Source organism: Nuphar pumila, chromosome 6 (genome assembly GCF_984573655.1).
Source record: "Nuphar pumila chromosome 6, dmNupPumi1.hap1.1, whole genome shotgun sequence".
In the NCBI taxonomy this organism is placed as follows: Eukaryota; Viridiplantae; Streptophyta; class Magnoliopsida; order Nymphaeales; family Nymphaeaceae; genus Nuphar; species Nuphar pumila.
The window spans coordinates 9,082,128-9,109,195 of NC_143254.1; the positions used below are offsets into that span (position 1 = coordinate 9,082,128).

The 27,068-nt window shown below is 36.9% G+C and overlaps 1 protein-coding gene and 3 non-coding genes across 16 annotated transcripts in view; all 4 read right to left on the reverse strand.

Annotated features, from left to right (window-relative positions):
* Positions 1-214: 214 nt before the first annotated feature.
* Positions 215-27,068, reverse strand: part of LOC149833848 (uncharacterized) — a 38,570-nt gene continuing 11,716 nt past the window's right edge. For 10 of the 13 annotated variants that reach the window (XR_016432723.1, XR_016432725.1, XR_016432724.1 and 7 more), the window contains 7 exons: positions 25,925-25,986; positions 25,711-25,769; positions 25,506-25,591; positions 16,191-16,241; positions 15,860-15,951; positions 365-442; positions 215-261 (listed from right to left, as the gene is read on the reverse strand). Coding sequence is in view for 1 of the 13 variants with exons in the window: in XM_090011066.1 (XP_089867192.1) it covers positions 25,574-25,591; positions 25,711-25,769; positions 25,925-25,986 (139 nt within the window). In the remaining 12 variants the exon portion in view is untranslated. Of the gene's footprint in view, positions 262-363; positions 443-15,859; positions 15,952-16,190; positions 16,242-25,458; positions 25,592-25,710; positions 25,770-25,924; positions 25,987-27,068 lie in introns of those variants that run through there. The other 3 variants (XR_016432720.1, XR_016432721.1, XM_090011066.1) reach the window with 3 other exon arrangements.
* LOC149833849 (small nucleolar RNA SNORD25) lies at positions 15,072-15,150 on the reverse strand. The gene has a single exon (XR_016432948.1). It is a non-coding gene; the product is annotated as a small nucleolar RNA SNORD25 (small nucleolar RNA).
* LOC149833850 (small nucleolar RNA SNORD25) lies at positions 16,756-16,834 on the reverse strand. The gene has a single exon (XR_016432955.1). It is a non-coding gene; the product is annotated as a small nucleolar RNA SNORD25 (small nucleolar RNA).
* Positions 26,166-26,244, reverse strand: LOC149833851 (small nucleolar RNA SNORD25). Its single transcript, XR_016432954.1, has one exon. It is a non-coding gene; the product is annotated as a small nucleolar RNA SNORD25 (small nucleolar RNA).

Here is a 27,068-nt window from a genome sequence, read left to right on the forward strand (position 1 = left end):
CATTTAAAACTAAGACCGTCCACTCCTGTCGCAAACCATAAGGTGTTTGAGCTTTTTAAAACAAACATAATGAAACGTACCCATAAACCCGCAAGGATACTTTTGATCAGTTCGTACTTTTCCATCTACAGTTACAAGACGTTGCATCAGGATTGAGACAACATCTCTATATGTCAAAGCATATTTGAGTTTGTTCCGGATGATGAGGATCAGTGGCAAGCATTCACGACTCTTGTGTGGCCCAGAAGATGGTTTGGGTGCCTATAAAGAACAAGCGTTATGTAATAAGGAATTGATAAAATAGGTCGAATAGCTAAACCAAGTAGTTTTAAAGGAGTAGGGGTGGATGCTGCAATGTACTTACAAATGCTCCTCCCAACTTGTCAAGCATCCAATGTTTCGGAGCATTGAGCCTCTTCAGATGCTTCTTCAACCCTCGCGCCTGAAGCAGAAAAAATAATTTAAAGACAGATCCATATTCATCACGTTTTTACTTGACAATGAGAAAAGGCTAGATAAAAAGGGAAGGTACAACCATAAATCCAACCACAGTAGAATAAGGAAAGAAAAAAGTCATTGGGCTTGCCTGATGGCACCAAGGATGATCGTAGAAAATAAAACTTGGATGTATTTGGGCCAAAAACAAAAAACTAGCCGAATAAAGCAGCTCACAACCTTAATTTTTTTCTATGCAGAGATCATCAATTTTTAGCACTTACTACCCAAAAGCACATTTCAACCAAAGGAAACCATAAGACAAAGACGTGAGCACTAATTGTGCCTCTGTCAACTGTTCAGAATGCCATAGATTCCTATTATTGCACAACAATTTCTACACATTGAAAAGAGCATTTCAATCAAAATGAACACTAGTTAACATCAGAATGCCACTTTTACGACATTTAAAAATAAAATACCAAATCAATGTCTTATTATTTCCACAAGCTTAATCTCTACATTGGACATAGCATAAGTAAATACCATATCAATGTCATATTATTTTCACAAACCTATTCTCTGCAATGGACATAGCATAATAAAATACGATGCTGCACCCACATTTCAAAACTTGAAGACTATGAAGGAATTATTTGTGATGAGTGAGTTAAGGGAACACAGAAACTGTGGATCAATATGAGTAAAAACCTTTTGGTAAAACCTGTTCAGGATGACACAAGGAAAGGGACTTGAGACATCAAAGGGGAACAGGAAGATTTTGGCTCTTCATCAATGTAGTGGATAAGGCAGTTGTTATGGCTCTGATAATTATAGATATTTTGTGGAAACCATGTCTTTGTCTATCTTATCTGATCCACCATCCAACTCTCCTGATGTCTCAGATTGGGCCTAAGCTCATTTCAAGTGTCTCGTTACATTGCTCAGCATTACAAATGGCCCATCATGTTAAACAACTACCTATTCACAATACCAGTTACAGGTGGAGCATGTATACTTATGATCCCTCCTACCCCTTAGTGCTATTATCCAGCAAGGAAGCTAATTATGCAGCTATTGGCAGTATACAAGCACAAAACCACAAATAATCTTATTGCAAGCACAATAAAGGGGGGCATGGTTCTGAGTTTGGGTAAAAACTCACAAGAGTGTTCTGCCTTTCAGTAGCAAGGCAGTACACTGGGGGCCGCTCTTTAATAGGGGGCCACCGCCTTTGTTTATAGGAATGGCGTTCTGCCCCGTACACTGGATCTCCTTCCCAATAAAGATCACCCTTCATGTTCAATGACCTCCCTATGAGGCATTACCTAATCGCCTGAAATGGATGGGCATTTGATGGTGAATCCAGGCACCAGTTTTCAAAATCTGCCACCTTAAAAGCTTAGAGGAAACTCGAGGAACAGAAGCATAGAACTGTATAAATATTTCTCTGAATGTTTCTATCCAAAGCAAATGCTAGATTATAGATCTGAGAAACAATTTCAATCCAATGGGAACATTGAGTCAAAATTTTCCAAATGCTTCTATCCAAGGCAAATGATAGATTAGGGATTTGGGAAATGATTCCAAATCAAATGGGACGGTTAAGTGTAATGTAGCGATCATGTCAAGGCAAGACTTGTGCATGTTGATCATCCAATGAAATGTAGTGCACAAACATCAAACTCTTTGGCATGCCCCCGGTACCTTACCATGCCAAACCTCAATCGCTTCCTCTCCCCAGCCCCAACGAAAAGCGAAAATCAAAACAAAAACATAAAGAGAACACAGTACCTCCGAGAATCGAATAGAAAACACAAAAACAGGAAAAATAGAGAAGAGATGCAAACAGTAGTCCCAAACTCTAAAGGCGGCCAAACAAAGAATCTACGGATGAAGCCAGCGAGATATTACCAACAACAACAACACAACAAGAATGCATACGGAAGAAACAAGACAAAAAATATGGACGAAAATGATTAAAAGTCCGAAACATGAATTTGTTAATGAGTCCAGATCAGTTCATGCTGTACCAACTCAAGCATTGAACAACAGCAAAATCATAACCATGTATCTATTCGGCCCCGAAATAGACCAGGCGGTAAAAAAAAAAGTGCGGGAGATATGCGATTACCCATGACTTAAAACCGTGACATTTGAGCTTCTGAGATGAAACCAATCAGAAACCCTAAGATTACCCAAGAATAACAACATAGCGAGAAGAACAGATATGAGAAAATACAAAAAACAAAACAAAACAAAACAGCGAAAACGTTATAACCCTAAACCATAAGTTTGTAATTAATCCAAACTTACTCAATTTGTAATGGGTCCAGATTTATTCATCCAGTAACAAAGTAAGCACCACAAAACAAGCATGAAGAACAGCAAATCAGGATAATTTAGATCACGAAAGCCCGAAAATCGATCTCCGTTTACTTTTTGAGCTAGGGTTTATACGATGTTGTTGCTGAGAGAGAAAGAGAGAGACGCACCATTTTTGGGGTTCAGGAAGGACTCTGCAACTCCCCCCTTTCTCCTCTCAGAAAGGTCTTTCATCTCTCGTTGCCTGCCCACGAATTCCATGGCGTCATAGGATCTCAGGACTTAAAATACAAAGGTGGAAACCCTAGCCCCATAGAGATGGACGGTTCGGATCTTAAGATAGCCCGAACAGTGAGCAGCAATATGGTTCGGGCTATCCGACCCGGACCGGTTGCGTGTCCCTGACGCGGGCTAGGCGGTCTGTCAATAGGTCAGGTATTCGACCATCAGGGTGTACCCGAACTCCCCCAACCCGGATAACAAGTTGTTGTTGTTTTAAATTTATAACCTGAAGAAACCACACCAGGCAAGAAGACTTAATCTACGTGCGGTCGTCGTGCCGACAACATAATGCTTGATAAAGCTACGGGTTTAATCATTTCAAATCGGATCTAAATACAATCAAACCCAACTGATCCGTGTGAACCAAAGCAAGTGATGATACAAACTTTATTTCACCAGAGGTGATGCCATTCAATGATAAGGCTGAGAAGATCTATCTAGATAAACTGTATTCCTCTCAAGATAGAAACTGTATCATCCCCCTCTCAAGATAGAAATCATGTCAAACATAACAGAATAAACTAATTGTAGGAGGCGATTTAGAAAAAAGGTCTTTTGGATTTCCAAAAGACGTGTACTTATTTTTAAAATAGTGGAAAACTCACACAGTTTGAGTTGAGTGTGTGAGAACTATTATGAATGAACCACATTAATTGTGCTCTTGTCTGGTGTGCATTCTCTCTTCGATATTATGGCATTCTCAAGTTTGTCATTGTTGATTATTAACGGCTAGAACCATGTATGTGTCTTCCTCTCAGATAAGTTATGCAGTTTTACTCATCTTACCTGCCTTAACTAAAAACATTTTCTGAGCACAAAATCGATAGCAGATAATTTTTTGCTATGTTACTCTCCTTATGACCCCTATGGATTTGTAGATGGGTCAAAAAAATGCCTGGACAAAACTATTTTATTATTAATCCTTATTACTTTATATGGCTATGGCAAGATCAACTACTACTCTGCTAGATCATTTCATCACTTTCTGAGTTTGAGCATGCCCAAATCATTGGAATTAAGTCCTCGTTCAAAATATGGAGTGCACTAAAAAATACATATGTTGCGTCATCTTGGTCTAAGGTATTGCAACTAATAAAGGAATAACTGCACAGTTTTAAAAAAGGCACGAAATCTATTACTTAATACTTTTAAAGAGACAAATTGCTCTTTCATCAGCTAGACATGGCCTCACGCCTGTAAGCGATAAAGACATGATCTTACACCTACTGAGAGCTTCGCCCCAAAAATATTTAGCATTCAAAATCTCAATCTCCACACATAGTGAACCGATGACCATTGAAGAACTTCACAACCTCTTGCTGATCCAAGAAGCTCAGCTTACGAACATTGATCATAATGAATCTATCTTTTATTGCGGCTGTGAACTATGCGCAACATCAAAACTCTAGTAGTCAATCAAGGACCTACCAAAATAATAACAAAGGTCAGTCTTATCAAAGGGATAGAGGATGTTATATAGGAAAGTGGCGGGGATGTCAAGATCAAAATAAGCAAAATCGTGGCATTGTTGTGTGTCAATATTGTGAAAAACTTGGACACACGGCCAGGCAATGCTTTTAGATCACTCAAAAATTTCCAAAGAACTCCAACAATCCTAGAGAATCACTACCCCCTCAAGCCTATCAAGTTGCAGTCAACCTGCTTGATGAAGGTAACTGGTACACCAATTCAAGCACCTCCCACCATGTTACTTACGACTTAAACTCCCTCTCTATGAACAATCCATACGATAGAAAGGACACAATAAAAAATAAAAATAGGTGATGGAACAAGTTTGAAAATACATCGTATTGACTCTTCTCAATTATTTGTTGCTGGTTCAAAGTTTGCACTTAAAGATGTTTTGCATGTTTCACATATTACTCAAATTTTGCTTTCAGTTAATAAGTTTGCTTATGATAATAACATTGTGTCTAAATTCCATCCTTAATATTATTGCATTAAGGATCCTGCATCAGGGAAAGAGTTTATTCTAGGGAGGAGCAGTGATGGACATTATCAAATAAATTTCCCTATGTGAAGTTTGCATTAGTAGGTTAAAGGGTGTCTTTAGATCAATGGTATCAGAGATTGGGTCATCTAGCGATTCGTATTGTGTAGAAGGTTGTGCATCGGTTTGGTATTCCTTATTACCATAAGGTTGAAAATAATGTGTGCAATGTTTGTCAATAAGGGAAAAGTAATGCTCTTCCTTTTAATGCATCTTTTCATAACTTTTTTGCACAATTAAAACTTATTTATTCAGATATGTGGGTGTAGCATCTATGAATTTTGTTTATTTTAATTTTAAAATTTGAAAAAATTTTAAGTTAAATTTGAGTTAAAATCTAATTAAATTTGGGTGAAATTCAAGATTTCTCATTGAAATAAGACTCTAGTTAGATCTGTTATCAGTCGTAGATTTCGTAGAAGATCTGATTTGATGATTTTGGATTTAAGTTTGATCAGTGTTTTTAGAATTAGACTGACCTCTATTTTGAGTTTTTCCACTTGGATCGATTCCATAAATTTTTTTTTTTAAATTGACCGCACTGTATTTTAAACCCAACCCATAGTCTTAATAGGATGCCATGGTGGTATATGGGGCCTAGAGAGTCATGCCGAGCCTAATGGAGCGCCATGTGTCAATGCAGACCCACAGGAAGCATGGAGGTAACCAGGGGTATAATGGTTAGTTGCACCCTCTACACCAAGTAACTATTCCAGAACTCACAGAGATCTTCCAGGGGGATCCTAGATCATTTGCTATTTTTTTTAAATAATGGATTATTGATAGGTCATATATAGGTCAAAGCATTAGTGTTTAGATATAATACATATTTAGATTAATTACTGTATTCTAGATATAATGTATATAGATCCAAACCATATTAATTGAATTTAAATTGAGTTTGGAATATATTTTGGGTATGAATTCTTAATTAAGGAGTTTGGACAAGACTTTATTTAGTCTTTTGATCAAATCTCTTATAGATTGAATTCAGAGGGTGAGACACTCCGAACAATGTCATTACTATTATGGCAAAAATTTTAGTCAATCGGTAGCCCATCAATTAAATCAGATGACCTTGATATTCCTTATTTTGAGTGCATGAAAATCGACTATCTACACGCCCAAATTGGTATTAATTTGAGTGTTTTATTGTTGACCAAAGTTCATGTCTAATTGTAACCTAAAAATAAATATTTTTTGATATTGACTAAATATTTTGTCTGATCTGTGCATGTATGATTAAATTCATGACCAACACGTTGATCTACGTTTCGAGGGCTATCAAATTAACTATTTAAATGTCTAATTCAGTTGAGTTTTCATGTCTGTAAGCCTCATGAAAGGATATAACTCTTATAGAGGTAGAAGTCTTTTTGGGAAAGAGGCTTTAGGAAAGTCTATAAAATGCGAGGATGAGAGCCCTCACTCAATTTCATCTCTCCATCGCTTGCTACCCTATTCTTCCTCAAACCTTAGGTTTAGACCTTCATTAGATATTAGAGGTGAGGTTATACATCCATTGGTGGCGAAGCTATGCACCCACATTGAACATCCAATGATTTTTCCATCTACACAATTTCATATAAGGAATCATCAACATGTGCATATGTATGTAACACAAAGGGTGCATCCATATGCTAGAATATTATTTCAAATATGTATTAGAGGTGATACTAGTCCAAACCATGTGCTCGGTTCTATATCAGGTATTATTGGAGGTCTACGGGACCCCAAAACGCGATTTTATCAAAAAAATCATTTCCAAAAAACCTTATTTCTTGACCATAGTTCGTAAACAACATAATTTATATTTTCAGATTATATTAGATGTGTATTTTGTCTTATTAGCATGTTGAGACCATATTATAATTTATATTTATGAAATTTAATAAAATAAAATTTAAAAAAAAACCCTAAATATGAAAATTTGATTTTGGGAATTTTGAGTTTCTTAGTTGTTTCATATTCAATTTTTATGTGTTGGATTATTTCATATGCAACATAAGAATTTGTTGATGCATGTTTATACTAAGTGAATCTATCATGATGAATTGAATAATAAAATTTATGTTTATATGGTTTATTTTGTGAAAATATGAAATATACATGATTTTGTATGAAAAAACACATTGTCTTATTTTTTTATAGGCAAAAATACTTTTCAAGAACTTTACTGTATCCTCAAATGACCTGAAAAAAAATATTATATTTTAGAAGAATGTTTTATCCTTATTGAGTAGGTCCTAGGAGAAATTTTGGCTTCGTTTGAGTTCTAGATGAGAAGTTATGGTCACCAGAAGTCAAAATAGGATTTTAGTCCTGATAGATATCCTGTATTTCAGCTGTGTATTATATTATAAATTTTTTTATAAGAATTTATACCATGGTTATGGTTGAATTTTAATAAAAAATTGGTGTATAAATTCATTACGGTATGTGAGTTAAAAATCATGAAAGTTGGCCAAGAAACCTGAAAGTTTCAGCAACCCTGCCTGTCCAAAAACCTAAATCAATTGCATTTCCTGAATTTTAATTCACAGGTCTGATAGAGTTTGGGCATGATCTCTATGACAGATTGTTTCATATATGTCAATTTATTTACAATATGTTTTGTATGGTTGACTATTTGAGGCTTCTTTGAAGGGACTGAACCAGACAAGCTAATTCATAGGTAGAAAAATCAATTTCAGTAAAATAAATATTTCTTCACATTTTTAACTTCAAATGAGGCAAGGTTTGTAGCTATGTTTAGCTAATGCATCAGTGCATATACTGTAAAAAAGTATAGTTTTTTTCTCACTATAATCTGATTGAGATAAAATTTACACTGATTGATAAAATTCAATCTCTACAGTTCCGAGTTCGAACTCTTGTGTCTATGTTGTCTGAGTTTCGAAAGTGAACCAGTTGAGACATGGGTTAGTTACAAAATTGAATCAAACGAGTACATGAATGATTAAATATCAATATGTATTTTTATTGATGTTTATAATATGCACTTGGCGATTATGCCGGCTTTATGTTATGACGATGAACATGAATTGATAAACTAAATGTGCTTGTATGGAATAATATGTTTATGGTATGCATATGATATGTCTCGATGCATATATGACTTTGATGTATAGTAAGTGTGCATATGATGCATATGGGGTTCTAATTGCATAAATGTTAAAATATAATATAGGGTCATGTGATTATTGCATATGATATCCTAATGTGCATGTGATAATGGTTGAGGGCAGTATGCCCTCATTGTGCATATAATTTGACATGTGTGTGCGTGCGTGCATGCGTGCATGTGTAATAACAAACATGCATTTGTTTCAAAAAGTATGAACCTTAGACACAGTGAGGGTGGACAACCTAGTTCCACTAACCTATTGCCTTAATAAAGAGAACCCTGACGAAGATTTGGGGCAAAATTGGTCACTGAAATTACGAGATGATGGATCACATTAGCGGTTCTGGGCGAAATTAATTGTTGAACTCGCATGATTGGACTTCCTTTACCTACCTTGAAAAGGGCAGCGGTACAACTTGTTTGGACCCTGTTTATTTAGTGCGTGAAAGGTCTCACTAGTCCCCAGTCGACAGTGTTAAGGGGGGTTAGACAACCTAAACTTGTCCTAGGTGGTACGTTCAAGTCTCTGCAGAGTTATGATTGATCCTGTTTGTAGTTGTTGGTGAGTTTCTCTCGATGTTGGATCACTCATAGGTGGTTTAGATTAGCTTGTCACTTGGTTTTAATTAAAACACATTGAATAATATACCCTGAGTGATTTGAACTCGGTTATGTGATTTTTTGTTGTACCTATTAAACTGTTAAAAGTGAAACAATGCATTAGTTGAATACATACACTTTACAAATATTATAAGCAAGTTCATAGTTGCAATTGTGTTTAAAGCATGTTCTTGATTATGTGATGATTAACTATGATATAATTGGATATTATGTTCCCTCAAATTGTCTATTTAATTGAATGCTTATGATTATTGATGGCATGTGCATGTATGCTTTGTATTATGTATATATGTGTTATTGATGTGATTCCTAGTGAGACTATGAAAGTCTGACCCCATAAAATTTAAATAAATAAATACAAATATTTGAGCTAGAGAAATTGCGGGATGCTGCGGGGGTGGCATGTGAATAAACTATTGATCCCTAGAAGTCGTTTTTGACTTTTCCAATTATTAATATTAGTTAATTGATACTTTTAAATATTTTATTTATTGAATGAATGGATTGGTTCAGTAAAGACATTTTGACATACCTGTAACTCGCTCAAATTGTTTAACCAATTTTAAATATTATTTTTACTATAATTTTGAATCAAACAAGTTTTGTTAATTTGTAGACTTATCTCGAATATTGTCCTAGGGAGCTAGTAAACACCGGTGGCTTGTGCAGGCCGACTCCTTAGAGCATGATTTGATTATAACAATATCATTGATGAGACTTAATTTAATAATTCTTTTATGTAGTGTGCTCAATCAGTTTGTTAATAGTATTTCATATTAGATTTGATAGTAGAAGGCTAAGTTGCACTTATGCTCAGGCAGGCCGTGTAGTACTTGGCACGATTGAAACTTATTCATTGGCAAAACTATTGGATAATTACATATTAAAATTAAAAAAATCATGTATTTTTCAGTTAAAATTTTGGGATGTTACAGTGGGGCCCTACTTCGGTTGTTAGTTTGGATCGGTATCAAAATTACGTTTATTTTGTTGAAGCCTTTTCAAAATTCACATGAATATATATATATATATATATATATATATATATATATATATATATATATATATGATTACCCATATATATATGATGTTGAGAGTGTTTTTTGTATTTTCAAGGCAAAAGTTGAAAATCTTTTTGGAAGAAAAATAAAGAACTTACAAACTGATGGAGGGGATGAATATAAAGTGCTAGATTCCTTTTTGCATCATTACAAAATTTCTCATAGGGTGTGTGCCCATATGCACACGAGCAAAATGGTGTTGCTGAAAGGAAGTACCATCACATCATCGACATAGGGTTGAGTCTAATGAGCCAAACTGTTATTCCCACAAAATATTGGTCCTATGCATTCAGTACTGTAGTCTATTTTATTAATCGTCTGCCATCTTCTATTATCCAGAATAAGTCCTTGTTTGAGGTTTTCTTCAAATAACAACCTAATTATAAATTTTTTAAAATTTTTGGGAGTGCATATTATTTGTGTCTCGGACCATATTGTTCAAACAAACTTGACTATAAGTTAGTCAAACATGTATTTCTTGCTTACAGTAACCTCCACCACGGATACCAGTGTCTTAATATTACTACCGAGAAAATCATTATTTTTTGTCATGTAGTTTTCGATCAGATATAATTCTCATTTCGCACCAAATACGCTTCACCTAACAAGACCAGTCATCCTCCTGTACCTCTCCCTTGCATTATCAATTCCCTACCATCCACCAACAACTCTCTATCCTTAACTCCTGTCTTGCTTGAACTGTCTTTGCCAATTAGTTTGCAAGTCAAGTTATTGAATCTACCACACCTCACTCAAATTGGTCTACAATAGATGTATCGTCGTACCCTCACTTAGATCCTATGCCACCTGTCAAGCCTCTTTGAATTCATTCCATGATTACCCGCTCTCAAGATGGCACTCAAATTCCCAAAGTCTATTTGTCCACATTGTATTCTTTACCTATTGCCCTCTTGTCTCAGTTCACCCAGGATTTTGAGCCCAAAACCTTCAAACAAGTCAGTCAAAACCTTTATTAGTGTGAAGCAGGAATTCTCAACCCTATAATATAATGCCACATGGACATTGGAACCTCCTCCTTCGTCTCAAAACATTATTGGGTGCAAATGGGTTTTTAAAATCAAGCGTAGGGCAAATGGATTTGTAGATTGTTATAAGGCGTGTCTCATCGTAAAAGGCTATAATCAAGAAGAAGGTATTGACTACTTTGAAACATTTAATTCAGTAGTTACACCAACTACCATCCACACAGTTTTGGTCATTTCAACTAGTTATCAATGGTCGGTGAAACAGTTGGATGTTTAAAATGCCTTTTTATATGGTGATCTTCATGAAGTGGTTTATATGGAGTAAACACTTAAATTTAAAGATTCAGACTATCCAAATCATGTTTGCTACCTTCAGAATGCCATTAATGGCTTAAAATAGGTACCCAAAGCTTGGTACCAGCATCTCAGCAACAAACAGTTTGCTATGGGTTTGTGAACTCTCAGAGAGACACATCACTATTTATTCTACGGAAAGGATCACTTAATAATTTTTTATTGGTATGATATTCTTGTTAGTGGCAATTCTGATTCATTTATCACTAATCTTGTTTCCAACCTAAGTGACACCTTTGCAGTCATGGATCTAGGTGATCTCCATTTTTGCCTGAGCATTGAAGCCATCGCCACCCTCATAGATTGATGCTCTCCCAATGAAAATACATTGTCGATATGCTAAGTTGAACTGATATGGCCGAAGCTTAAACATCCTAAACTCCATTATCACACTCTGTGGACTCTGGACCTAGTTTTCACGATCCAAGTTTGTACAAAGGCATTGTCGAGGTGCACCAATATCTGACCCTATCCATACCTGATCTGCACTATGTTGTTAACAAAGTCTACCAATTTATGGCTTGCCCCTCTATTGAACATTGGACACTGGTTAAACATTTTCTTTGTCTTATTCGCCCTACAAGTGATCTCTCTTTGACAACTTACTCATATGTCGACTCGGCAGGATGCCCCGATGATTAAAAATTCACTAGAGGTTACACTGCTTATCTTGGTCGAAACTTACTTTCTTGAAACTCTAAGAAGCAACCCACTATTGCTCGATCTAGCACATAGGTCGAATATCGAGCAGTGGCTAATGCTGCTGAAGAACTTGTTTGAGTCCAATTTCTTCTTGAAGAGCTTGGCATCTATCAAAAGTCTCCACCTGTTCTCTAGTGTGATAATGTGAGTGCAACCTACATGGTTGCTCACCCTGTCTTTCTTCAGTTTTGTAAACATGTGGATATTGATGTTCATTTCGTTTAAGATCGCATGCACAAGAAGTAGTTAAATGTTCGTCATATTCCCTCTCAAGTTCATATCACTGACATCATGACTAAACCACTATCTATTGCTCAATTTTATGAGCTTCGCATCAAACTCAACATTGACCCTGGACCGTTGAGTTTGCGAGGGGGATGTTAAAGCTATGGATTCAATCATTTCAGATTAGATCCAAACACAATCGGATCCAACTTGTCCACAGACCAAAGCAAGTGATTATACAAACATCATCTCTCCAAAGGTGACACCATCCAAGGATAAGGCCGAGAAGATCTATCTAGATAAAATGTATTCCTCTCAAGATAAAAATTCTATCTCTTGTAACCATGAGAATCTTCCAGCAAATCGTCACCCTCTCAAGATAGAAATCCCATCAAATGTAACTGAATATCGTGATTGTAGGAGGTGGTCCAGAAAAGGGTCTTTTAGGTTTTCGAAAGACGTGTACTCAATTTTAAATAGTGGGAAACTCACATAAGTAGAGTTAAGTGTGTGAGAACTACTGTGGATGTAGGTGATATCTCACCGAACCACGTTAATTGTGCTACTGTCTGGTGCGCATTTGTTCTTCGGTATTATGCGGTTTTCTTTCAAAACTTCGAGGTTAGGACCCCTGCCCTAAGGGCCTATGCTACACATTGGCTTGTGCAGAGAGGCCCCCACCCCACTACGCCAACCCGGCTACGGCAATAAAATGACATTTCAAGCCCGAACTCGTATAGTTTCAGGAGTTTGGTTTCACTAAAACTGCATAATTCAGATCAAGTTGGACATCCAGCAAAAATCACAACACAAATCTGAGCTGCATATTACTTGGGTCTGTATTTTTCTTTTAGCTTAAAGTTAATAAGAAACTATTTTTTGAAAAAAAGGCTCCGAAGAAGCGTTCAGATCCTAAATGGATCTCCTAATTAGGGATGTCAGTGAATTGGGTTGGGGTTAACATTTTGTTTTCCATATAGGAACGGGAAACCACCCCTGGGTGCAACCCTTGATCCAGGGAGCCACCGGCTTCGGCTTATGCAAGAGTTATAATGCCCACAGGAATCGAACCCTGACTGCCCGTCTTACAGTCGAGGCCTGTTCCAACTACGCTACCCCCTTGGGTCTAAATCTGAATATATCTAGTTAGATTCTGTAGCTAGCCTTAGAATTTTGCTCCACAGGGACACCACTGGAGTCTGGAACAACAACTACGTCTCTGTGCCTGGGTGGAATTTCTTCGGGTTATAAACAAAAAAAAATGTCATCCCATAAATAGTCAGATGTCGACTCTGGCATGTAGCCTTACATCAGATTTCAAATCAGAAACTCAACCGAATCCAAGTTCAATGGATCATCCAAACTTGATGTGTATGTAACATATCAGATTACCTGGTTGGATCCGGATCTTGTATTATTTTTTTAACATCCGTCTCTAAAACCAAAGCTGAAACCAATTAGGCAATATTCAATTGGTTAGATTCAGTAATCGCCATAAAAAAACTGACTTTTTTTTTTATATTTTAACGCAAAAAAACTGCACGAAGACCTGATCACTCTGGCTCAGCCAGCCATACCTATGGTCATCGTGCCAGTCGCTTAAAACTCGGAGGCTAGGACCCCTGTCCCGGGGCCTATGCTATGCATTGGCTTGCACAGAGGGGCGACACCCATGCAAATAGAACCTTGACTGCCCATCTAGCAGCAAAGGCCCCACCCTACTACGCCAACACCCCTTGGGGCAGCCATAAGAAATGATTAGTTAGGGAGAAACGATACTACTTGATCTAACCCGTCTGAGACAAGGAAATGATAAATTCGTTAAAAACAGGCTGCCTTTGCCATTTTACCATTTTTGTTGATATTTACACCGAGAAATCACCCCAAGGATCAGAGACCTAGCCGCACTGGCTTTATTGGCTCTAAGACAAATCTAGAAAGCCCATAAAAAAAAAATTAAACAAAAAACAATTTGTCATAGTAGGGGACAAACACAGAAAAAACCTACTGTTTTAGTCGTGAAAAACATCATAGATCGATTGCAAATACAACTTAGAATTATATACCCTTCAATGAAGTGTCTTCCAATCTCTTTGATGTTCTTACCGCAAACCTCTGGAAGGCCGGACTGAAAAAGCAGTGCCCAATTAGTGAATAACTATAAACTTTCAGATGGGGTTTTCTAGTAGTTGAATGAAATGAAGAGTAGGGTCAAGGAGATTGAAGTGGGGCCGGCGCTTTTCGGGAGATGCAAGACACGAGGGAAAAGAATAGTTAAACTAAAATTAACAGAAATCATTTCATTGAATGTTACAAAAAGACATATGGAGAATGTGAAGTTGCCTGTTACCTGTTTGATGAAAAGCCTGAAAGAGATGCCAACAGACATCTCACAAGAATATAGAAATTATTATGTGTTTGTTTTGACTATTGGTTTTATCATCCTTGCCTTTCTTTTCTTTGTGCTTAAATTCTCAACTACATGAGAATATCCAGATCAAACAAAAAGATTGAACAGGTCTCATGGCTGGAGTCCTAGGGATACAATGAAGTATGTTTCTAGGTTTCTTCCGTGTTACACTATGTTTAAAAGTTCTGTGTTACAGCCATTAAACCTAGGGATACAATTTATTCGCAGTCACAAGCAAATCTCAAGCTGAGAAAACCAACCAAAACTAGAAGCTGGATAATTCTTCCAGATTTTGAAGTACATCCAAACACCATAACTTTGCAGAATTAAAAAGATTGAGTTTTCTAAAAACTGAATAATTATAAAACCAGAAAATTAAATTTCTGGATTTGCAACAAAACAGTGGCCTTAACAATGTGTCCAGGATCATGGTGAAACTATTGTAAATCAAAGATTAAAAGATGTTTAAGAAAAAAACCCACACAGGAAATCTATATACATAGAGAAGTTCGAGCCATCGTATGCATAATCAGGCAACTCAGTCCCTTAGATGTTCATTAATGCGATCATCTTATCAATCATTACAGGTCTATGAAGTCATCACCGGTGCACTAACAATAAGTCAAAATGCAGCAACGCCATTAAACGAGTATATAGGACAATGGTAAAGGAAAGAAACCGACCTAATAAATGAAAGTCAAAACAAAAAGAAAAGCTACAAAGAAGAAAATAGGTGTCATCTTCCTGACAAACTTTTGATAGCTCACAAACTTCAGAGAGATGCACAAGAATGACAGGCTCACTCTTGCTACAAGGGAACAGGTCAAATGGATACCAAATGATCCGAAATTACCAGAATAAGAAGCAACAGCAAAACCCATACTATACAAAAGTAAAAGAAAAAAATAGTAGCTATCAAACAACACACACACACACAAGATCCGCAAAGAACAACCATCAAGTATATGAAACAGAAGAAAATTGCAAACCTTCTAAACAAAACAAAGGCGACAAGACAAATGTAGCACCACTCCATTCATCAGAAAGCAGCATCACAAGAAGGCCACTTTCACATAGACAGACGAGTAAAGATGAAAATTTTACTATTGCTTCAAGGGAACGAGTCAACAAGGAACTAAAAAGTATCCTTAAGACCAGATTAAGAAGCAGCAACAATGACAGCTAAAAGGAGAGACCAAAGCTATATTTAAATGAATAAATTTATATCAAATGTTGCGAAGAGGACAAAGAGATAAAACAAAAGCAAACAAGGGATTGATCCAGAAAGCATGGCATAAACGATGACGTCACGGTGCTCACCTGGTGGCAAGGCCATTGACGACAAGGTCATTGACAACATAGTTGAGCACCCGAAGCATGAAATTCCCTCCTCCCATCACAGTTTATAATACCTAAAACGTATTCCAAACTACCTTAATCTACAGAATGAGATCCTGCTGTGTTTGCTTAGATGCAACAAAAAGCAACCATGGACAGTGGGTCTAATACAATCCAAAAAACCATGAATAAAAAACCCTTTTACCAAAATATATGACAGGGAAGATTTCCCTGTCAACCTTTTTCTAAGACAGAAAATCCTCATTGTAGAAGTAACAAAAAGCATTTTGAAGTACGAGGCATAATATTATACCTTTCAATGAAATATCTTCCAATGTGTTTCTGATGTTCTTACTGCAAACTTCTGGAAATCCAGGATGAAAGGCGGTTTTCAATTAGTTAATAAATAAAAATGTACCTATGCAGCTACCGACTTCCCTCATTAAACTTGAGGAGAAAGATAGGAATTGTAAATAAAAAGGTTCAGCCAGTTAGATATGCCTATTTACAGGAAGACATCGATCTCCATTCCATTCATATGGTTTCAGGAGCAATATAGCTCCCCAACGTCCACATGCAGCACATGCGTGCAAATGGATAGCGAGGGGGTCCTTCTATCTTGCTTCCCTTGAATAAGCCACAAAAGACAAAAGCTAAGCAGCCGCACAAGATTAAGGAAGCAACAAGAGCACAAAGCATGCTAAAAATGTAAAAAAGGACCTCATCTTCCACAGTGAGGAAAATCCCAATCTCTTCCTATTCAGTAACAATGTCGCCAGGATAGTGGTGAAATTGTTATAAGACAAAGCCTAAAAGATGTTAAAAAAACTTCAGGAAATCTGTACATAGAGAAGTTCAAACCATCGTATATATAATTAAGCACCTCAGTCCCTTAGATGTTCATTACTGTGATCATCTTCACGATCATTACAGGTTTACGAAGTCATCATTGGTACACTCACCCCTATGTCAAAATGCAGCAACACATTAAATGAGTAGATATGGCAACAAAAAAAGTAAAAACAAATCAACCTAATAAATGGTAAAAAAGCAGAAGATAAAAGCTTCAAAAACTAGAAGAGGTGTAAGCTTCCTCACAAGCATCTGAAAGCTCATAAGCTTCAGACAGATGCATAAGAATATCAAGGAAGGAAGCTCTCACTCTTGCTGCAAGGGAACGAATCAATTGGATACTGGAAGATCCGAAATGACCAGATAAAGAAGCATTAGTTAAACCCAAACTTAAAGCGCACCAGCGAGTGCCCACAAAGAAATCGAACTTAAAGCAGTGATATTTGAGCTTATGAGATGAAACCAATCTCAGAAACCCTAAGACTACCCAAGGATAACAACGTAAAGAGAACAAATATGAAAAAAATACAAAAAGAGCCAGCAAAAAGGTTAACGCTAAACCCTAAATTTATAATCAATGCGAACTTACTCAACTGGTAATAAGACCAGATTTATTCATCCAGTAACAACGCAAGCACCACAAAACAAACATGAAAAACAACAAATCACGATAATGCGAGATCACCAAAGCCCCAAAATCCATGGCGTTTCTTTCTGAATTCGATCTAGTTTTCGAACGAGAGAGAGAGAGAGACGCACCATTCTTGGGCTTCAGGAAAGACTCTGCAACTCCTCACTTTCTCCTCTCGCGATGGACGGATCGAATCTAGGGAGTTAAATAACAAAGGTGGAAACCCTAACCCCTTAGAGATGGGCGGTCCGGATCTAGGGAGTTAAATAACGAAGGGGGAAACCCTAAGCCCTAGGAAATGACGAACAGTGAGAGGCAATATGGTTCGAGCTATCCGACCCGGACCGAATGCGTTCCCCTGACCCGGGCTATGAGGTCTACCAGGGGTTGGGTATCGGACCCATCAGGGGTTCGGATTGGGGTTTGGGTTCAAGTTTTGCCGGGTCAAGAAAATGAAATCTCAAATCCAGATTCGTTTAGTTTTAACACTTACTCTCGTCATAAATGCATATAAAACACTAGGTTCAAGCCATGTCTAATAAGATATCTGGCAAAAAATCGTGACTCAAACTCGGCTGGCATATGTCTCGGGACGATATGGGTTGATCCAAATCATATTTGGATCGAGATTTTTTATGGACATACCCTAAAACTTGGGTTACAACTATAGTGACAAACTTTTTTATCGGCAATTTCTTGTTTTTCAAAAACTCATGAGAAATTTAAAAAAATCCACAAATCTTGCATTTTTTTCGGCAAAATCTCGGCAATAAAAAAATTAATTAAAATTATTGTTTATAAGAAAATATTAATAAAAATTATTTGAAAATAAAAATACACTGTTTTTTTTGTGATAAATAGTCATTTAAAACATAAATATCGTGTTTAAATCACGGTATTTATGTTTTTTCATAAATCTCGCAATATTTTGTAAATCTCGCGAGAAATTACTATTTTAAACTTTTAGGCAATTTCTCGCGATATTTGTCACACTTGTTATAATCCTAGGGTTGTGTTATAAAGATACTGGTAAAACACGTGACAGTGACACTAAAAGAGTCAGATATGGCTGGAGCAGAACCCAATTAAGAAATATTCAATTACTTGGATTCAGCAATCCTAGATCCGAACCAATCCAGTTTGAATCCCTTATCATAATACAGCTGCTGATTCTGATACATGAACAAAGCTTTTTATAGTGGTGGATTATTATGTGAACCCATTATTCATGTGTACTCATGAGCTATAACTACATTGAGCCTGAGCTAAAGGTTCTTCGTCTTAGGGCTTGTTTGGAATCTTGACGTCGGCATGGGGGTTTATGCATTTGGTGTTCCCGAGGCAAAATCTGGGTCAAACGCCTATGGTGGTTCGGTTTGGAATCTCAGCGCTAGGATGGGCATTTATGCATTTGGGATGGGAAGTGAGGCTCTTTCTCTTTTGTATTTACACTAAAGGATGGATTTGTAGCTGACACTTCCTCAAATGCATAAACTCCATAAACACCCATCCCAGTAGGGGTGGCAAAACCTGACACGACCCGCCAACCCACCTCTTAGGCGAGTTGAGGTTTGGCTTAAATGGGTTCGTGTCATAAATGGGTCGACCCGCCTAACCTGTTTATTAAACGGGTCAGGTTCGTGTTAGGGGTATGCCAACCCGGATGACCCGTTTAATAAACGGGTTAGGTGGATGGGTCAACCCGTTTACCCGAACCTGACCCGCCAACCCGTTTACCCGACCCCGACTCAACCGCCAACCTGACCCGCCCGCTAACCCACCAACCCGTTTACCCGACCCAATCCGCTTATTGAATGGGGTCGTGCCGGGTTACCCATTTAATAAATAGGTCGGTGTGAACACCCCAAATTTTTCAAAAATTATAAAAATGACCTTTTTGCCCCTGACTCCATCTTCTGAGAAAATCAAAGTGATTTCAAAGCTAAATTTCAGTCATTCTTCAAATTTTCTGGATTAAAAAACCATATTGATCCATTCAGAATTGATTTCGGGTCCGAACCCAGTATTTTAAATCCAAATCTGAGTCCCGTTGTCCGATTTTCAATTTAAAATTATAAAAATACCAAAAACAGTTCTAAATGGCTCGGGCGATTCATCTGGCACTCTGTTGAATCCCCAACCCTATATTTCTCAGTTCGAGAAGATTTCTCAGAAAAATGGGTTTATGTCTGGATTTGAAGCCATTTTTACCAAAAAACTCATTCCTCAACCATTTTTACAAAAATTTCTTAAAAGGAGTCCTCTTATTGGAAAATGAGAAAATCTATAATGAACTTTTCCCGCGCCTTCTTCCTTCTCCTCTCCATCGTCCGATTTGCAACAGTCGGCCTGTTCCTCCATCCTCCATCTCCAACGAACCACCTTCGGGAGCTTTCCACTCGCCCTATAAAGAGAGGCAAGACCCACCATTAATGGGGGGAGGAGCTTTTTCCTTTGAGATCGATAATCAACACCTTCTCATCCCAATCATCGGGTTCTTCCTCTTCAAGTATCCATCGCATCCCTGGTCTCCAACTCCCCTCCTCAAGCTTCAAGGCTCCAAAACAACAAATAAGTCTGTTAGAAGTGTTGGGCGCTGAACACATTGTGCTTCAAAAGGTATGAAATGTGTAGGGAACCCTCTGGTTATGAGTTCCAGCTATTACATTTTGAGGCACAGAATGTATAACATTTTTTTTTTCTTCTTCTCTGTGTTAATCCTCTGTTGAATGTATCGGATACATGTTTCTAATATTTGACTATACCCTTGCATTCTATATTTTATACTCAGCAATCACTTGTATTCTCCTGATACATCCCAATAATCATCAATATAACATCACCCTGATTCATAGCACAGGCCTCCTTCCCATCTGTGGCCCTCCTTTCATTTAGCACAGTTGTTGTTTTTTTCTTACCAGTAGCAATCGTAAGCCATGTTCCTATTCTCAACCTTCACAGCGCACGCTGTGTGCCTTGCGTCACTTCCTGCCACCCTGACTGTGGCATCACCTGTGGTATGTTCCCATTGTTGAACCACATCTCACGTAACATCCAGCCACTTTGGCCATCCACCACTACAATCATTATTGCACAGCATTCACTCCTGCTGCCTCATAAACCTCACTGTCATAAGCAGTCCAGCCACCAACAACTGCCTAACCGTGAGCATGTCACCTCCTTTATGTTCACGGGTTATAGTAACAGGCCAATCCTTCAAATCTATATTGATTTCCCATCCTCCCTTATTAGCCATAGCTTGTCCTGCACCTTATACTACATTTTCATTCCATATATCCTTCCTCTAGATAAGACTTCCTAGAGTGCATAACATTGGTGTCTTCATAAGTCCGTAAGCTTATGTTACACTCCAACTTTCGAGAGGTGCTTAAAAGCATTCCACAGAGAGTGAGTACCAGCCACTCAAGCATTACAGCTCCATTTTGTTACCTCTGCTGTAGTATCACATATACAATCACCATCCCATTTGTCTTATACCCCAGTCACTGCATCATGCACCATACATATATGCCAAACGCATATGCGTTTCATCACACGTATACCTACAGCAGGTATACTTGAACTCCTCCCTGTCGTAAATATTAGCTTGCATCAGCTGAAATAGGTCGTTATGGTTTTTCAGCAACTAGGCACCCAATCTCCTATGTAGATATCCACTGCACTTTCACTATATCCTCCCTCCACACATAAGCATCACTGTGCTTATAATACCAGCATTTTCCTTTTGATGTAGGCATCCTCTGTATGATCCCCCATGTAGTGACCTTCCATTTGTTCACCATATGCTACATACTTGCATACAACCATGCTCATGTATTGATACCCATCTCAACCTTTTGCTATTGCAACACTCAGCTGTGACCTGGGTGTCTCTTATTGTAAGTGTCGTAATGCCCATAATCACCATGTATTCCCTATTATACCTATGTACGTTTACTATACCATAGGCATCCCATATAACATTTCTTGCATATTGCTGTGACCATTCTTACACAGCATATCAGTGTAAATACTTTTGTTTCCTGAACACTATACATACATGACCCCTTGCTATCCAAGTTTCCAGTCGTCACAGTGACTACTTGAAAGCAGCCTTGTTGTTAAGAAAGAAGTCCTTGATCCATTGCTGTCAGGAGAAGGAGAGTTGCTGAACTGATTTCACCAGGAACTCGCTTCCCGGTACATGATCGGCTGTTAAAATTTTCAGTTATGTGCAATATAATTATATAGGGTTGCAGAGATCCTTTAAGTGACCTTGAAGGTAATTCATCAAGTCAGTATGCTAGGGTACATCGATTTGAGATATGCATCACCACTATCTACAATTCATTAGTTCATCTCCTCTCCCATATATCTATATATATATATATATATATGTATATATATACACCCATATATATGACATGTGCATGTATATATATACATAAGCATGTGTATCATATCTCCTATCTTTCCATCATTCATGTCTTAGTGTAGGGACATTTTTTAGATATCCATAAGATATATGTCATTTCCCTTCTATTTCCATGTTATCTATTTGTTTTGCAGGAAACATGTAGAAGATATCATTACTTGGGATTGTAAATTTGGTTTTATGTATTGTAATAGCTAGATTGGAATGCGAATTTACATTTCCTGCTTTAGGTAGAATGGATGAGCATTGTAAATATCATTGAATTACTTGTTTTTCATTCATTTTGCCTTTACTTTTCAAATTCTCACAAATTGGAACACGAATGACACGTGCACCATTTCGTAAGAGATAATAAATACTAGGTTGATGATCCACATCAATGGCCATAGTCAGAGTGTGGACAAAACTTAGTATTTTTATCTTTTACAAAATAACACTGGATCCATTTTTTCAAAATTCATCATATTTTTTTTTAAATATTTTTCTTCTTTTATCAGAATTTAACTTAAAATTAACTCAAAATATATACCAATGGCCATAGTCAGGGTATATTGAGAGTTAATTTCATTTTAAATTCTATAAAAGCACCAAAAATGTATTTTATTCTTCACTGGAATTTAAATGTGATTATTATATAATATATCCAATGACCATAGTCAAGGATATATTATATCTTCAATCTCATTCTTAATTCATTTAAAGAATGGAATAGCTTTTCAAAATCCAATTTCAAACTTTTTAAATTCATTCATCATTTAGGATAAAACTGCATCATATTTTCAAAATTCCAAGTGATTCTTCTTCTTCGTTTCTCAAATCAAATTTTATTCAAATCCAATTCTATCTCATTTCAAGATTCAAAAAAAATCAATTTCAAAGTCCAATTTGACTTTGAAATTCATTTGTACATTCAAAAATTCTAAATTTCATTTTCCAAGTTCAATTTAAACTTGGAAGTTCTTAATCCATCTTCTGAATTTAACAAATCCATTTTAGGATCTCAGACTTCAGATCCAAATCCTTTTTAAAGATCCAGAACCCAAAGATACTTTGGATCTCAGACTTCAGATCCAAGTCCCTCTTAAGATCCAGAACCCAATGCTACTTTGGATCTCAGACTTCATATCCAAATCCTTTTTAGGATCCAGAACCCAATTCTACTTAGGATCTCAGACTTCAGATCCAATTTCATCTTAAGATCCAGAGTCCAACCCTATCTCGGATCTCAAATTTCAGATCCAAATACCATCTTGGATTCCAAATCTTGAATCCAATTCCATTCAAAATTCCAAATCTGAATTCCACTTTAAATTCCAATCCTTAAAACCAATTCCATTACATTCCAGATTTCAAATCAAGTTCCCCTTTCGGATCTTAAATTCAAAACTCAACTTTGAATTCTACTCAGAATCCAGATCTCACTTCATCTTTAAATTCCAACTTTTAAATCAAGTCCATTTCTCAATTTTATTCAGATTTCCCAAATTCCATCTTTCCTTTTGATTCAATTTCCTTTTTATTCTGATTCAAAGTCCATTTATAACTTTGAAGAATTCCTTTCTTTTTCTTTTGTCTCAAAACTTCAAAATCATTTTCCAAATCCAGATTCATCTTCCCAAGCTCTTGATTATTTCCAAAAACATAGAACTTTAAATCTTAAGTTCTAAGTTAGAAATCATTTCTTCACTTTATTAGATTCATCTTAGAAACACTTGGAGAATTCTTCGAAATATTTTTCAAACAGAGCATACATCTTTGCATTTGCACAAGCATGATTCTTTGTGCATTTAGACTTAGGATAATTTCTTAGATAATTTCTTAGCAAAGCAAAAGGCATAAATTCGACCCTTGGTTCGATTACCCCTGGTAAAGGCGCCAGGAACGGTCGAACCTCGTACCAACGAGCGGATCCCGTCTCCCAGTTTTCCCGCAAATATTTCAAAACGGAGGCGAGTTATTTCAAAAATTTTCAAAATTAAGGTCAAGTGAGACCCGCAAAAGAGTTTCTCTTCTCTCCTTTTCTCTTCTTTTCTCTTCTCTCTTTCTTTCTGTCTTTTATTTTCTGCCTTCAAAAGGAGGAAAATAGGAGGTTGAAAAGGAAAAGAGAAGAAAGAGAGAGAATATTACGAGAGGAAAAATTTTGGGATGATCACAGTCGGGTTCGTGTTTGCCACAGCCAACCCGTTTAATAAACGGGTCAGGTTCGTGTTGAGGTATGCTGACCCACCACCCCGCCGACCCGACCCGATTGCCACATCTACATCCCAGCTACCTATTTCCTAACAGGGCTTTAATGAACCTATGTGATTTTAGAAGTGAGTCATTTCTCATGAGACCTTTTTTTCTATGATGACGTTCTCCGCCAAAGTGAGTAATGTTTGAGTGGGGTCACCTACTAAGCCGAACCTGAGACGAAGGGGTCAGCAATTCTTTGAAGGGTTCAAGAATTCAGAAAAGAAACAAATTTAAGTGTTCAAACTTTAAATTTTCAATGATTTCTAAAGAAAGTCTCTGACTTTTGTCTTCATGCAAGTTTGAATGAAAATATACTTGCTTCATTTTGTCTGAATTAACTCAGCAAAACTTTTAGTTCATACCGACTTAATCTGATATACAATCACGTTTGGCCAGTCCTCTCGACCTATATGACAAACGTCACAAGAAGCTCCTCATGTCTTCGTCATTGTTAGAAACCATTTTTTTAAATATATTATACAAATAAAACTTTCCCCCAGTTTTGTCATTGATAGAGCTTGACACATTAGACAACAAAGAGGGTTCTACATCAAAAGCCTCAAATTTTATCATCAAAGCAAAGTTCAATCTGATTTTTGACACTTAAAAATTTAAAATGACCTTTTTAATGTTAAAGAAAAGTTAAACAACAACAACAACAACAACAACGCTTTCATCCCAAAACAATTGGGGTCAGCGATATGAACCAAAAAAGAAATTCATTTTGGGTCTTCCACATGAATCCTTTTCCTCCAATCATTTCTATGCAATGCCATGTCCTCGGTGAGGTTCAAAGCAATCATATCCTTTCCTATCATCTCCATCCAAGTCTTCCTAGGCCTACCCCGACCTCTTTTAACTAATATATTTTCCCATTTCTCCAACCTTCTAACTGGAGAAAAGTTAAAGATTCATTTATTTATGGTTCTGAATCTTCTCAAATTATTCAAATTGTAAACATTTTTTTTAGTAAATGGATCCAGTTTGGGATCCAAATTCAGATAAAAAATCCATAATTTTTTATAAACTTTCATAATTAGATCCAATAACACAGGCTAAAGCATTTATATATGAAAATATCAATTCCTATTTTTTCTAAAATTAACCAAAATTTAAACATTTGTTAATATTTAGATCCAATCTGAGATCCATATCCAGGGCTAAAATCCATAGCAAACATGTTAAGATACTTTAGGGCAGATGAGTCCTACGATCCAAAAACAAGTTAACAAACCCATTATCCATGTCTCCGCACAAAGTAAAAATAGAACAAGAGTTATCACAACGTGTTCATGTGTCCGGCATCCCAAACCACAGAACAAGGTAATAACATCGAACCACCAAAGGAGATGCATCACGCAGCACGATAACATTCGGTCATACGGTTGGACAAACAGAACTGAGATAGTAATTGATGGAAAATTTATATGTTGCATGCAAAAGCTTTATTCTGTACATGAATGGAACAACATTACTTGGGTTACCAATATTGAGATGGGCCCGAATTAATTTCTGCAACCTGACTCTTCATCAGTTTTTCAAATCATTGGTTCTTGTACGACTGCAACAAAGCCCAAAGACAGGTCGATTACCAACAGGCTCGGATGTCAGCCACAAATGAAAACAGCTTAAATCTGTAAGACTGAAAGAAAATAATGTAAGAAACAACAAATTTTATACCTCAAACGCCTTTGAAACTTCCTTCATCTGCTCAGCTAGCTCCTGCCGTTTCTGACTAGCTGCAAGAAAAAAGACCTACAGTGGTTCTAATGCAATCCACAGAGCCATAAAAAAAGAATAAAGGAAACCATGTCATAGTAGGGGACACCTCGCTACTGTTGAAGCCATGAAATGCAGCATAGATCGATTTCAAATACAAGATTGAATTAATCACCTTTGATTGAAATATCTTCCAATCTCTTGGATGTTCTTACTGCAAACCTCTGGAAGGCCGGGCTGAAAAAGCAGTACCCAATTAGTGTAAATAGCCATAAACTACCAAACAAGAACAAGGAACATAACATAAACTAAACCAATAAGATCGCCAAAGGAAGCAATGTACTGCTAAATACTCCAATAATACACGTTCAGGAAATCTATACATAGAGAAGTTCAACACATCGTAGGCATAATTAAGCACTTCAGTCCCTTAGATGTTCACTAATGGGATCATCTTCACAATCATTACAGGTCTATGAAATCATCACCGGTGCACTAACCATACGTCAGAATGCAGCAATAGCATTAAACGAGTAAGAAGGGAAATCCAAATAGGAAAAAGAAACCAACAAAATAAATGGGCAAAATAAAATCCTGAAAAGCAAAGCTTCAAAGAAGAAAAGAGGTGTCAGCTTCCTCAAAAGCATCTGAAAGTTAACAAAGTCACAAGCTTCAGGCAGTTGTACAAGAATAAGGAAGCTCACACTCTTGCTTCAAGGGAACGAGTCAATTGGAAGAAAAACGATCTGAAATGACCAGATTAAGAAGCAATAGCTAAACCCGTAGTCCACAAAATAAAAGGAAAAAAATAGTAGTAGCCATCAAACATCATATAACACACACACAAGATACACAAGAACAACCATCAAATTTACTAAAGAGAAAAATATTGCATATACCATAAGTCATAATGCAGCAACCATTACAGGTCCATGAAATCATCACAGGTGCACTAACCATACATCAGAATGTAGTAATAGCATTGAAGGAGTAAAAAGGGCACTCCAAAAAGAAAAAAGAAACCAACAAAATAAATGGGCCAAAAAAAGCAAAAAGCAAAGCTTCAAAGAAGAAAAGAAGCTCCAACTTATTCAAAAGCATCTGAAAACTCACAAGCTTCAGACATTGAAACAAGATTAACCAGGAAGCCCTCACCTTTGCTTCAAGGAGTCAATTGAAAACCAAATGACCCGAAATGACAAGATTAAGAAGCAATAGCTAAACCCGTATTAAACAAACAACAACAACAACAACAACTACGCCTTCATCCCAAAACAATTGGGGTCAGCGATATGAACCAAAAAAGAAATTCATTTTGG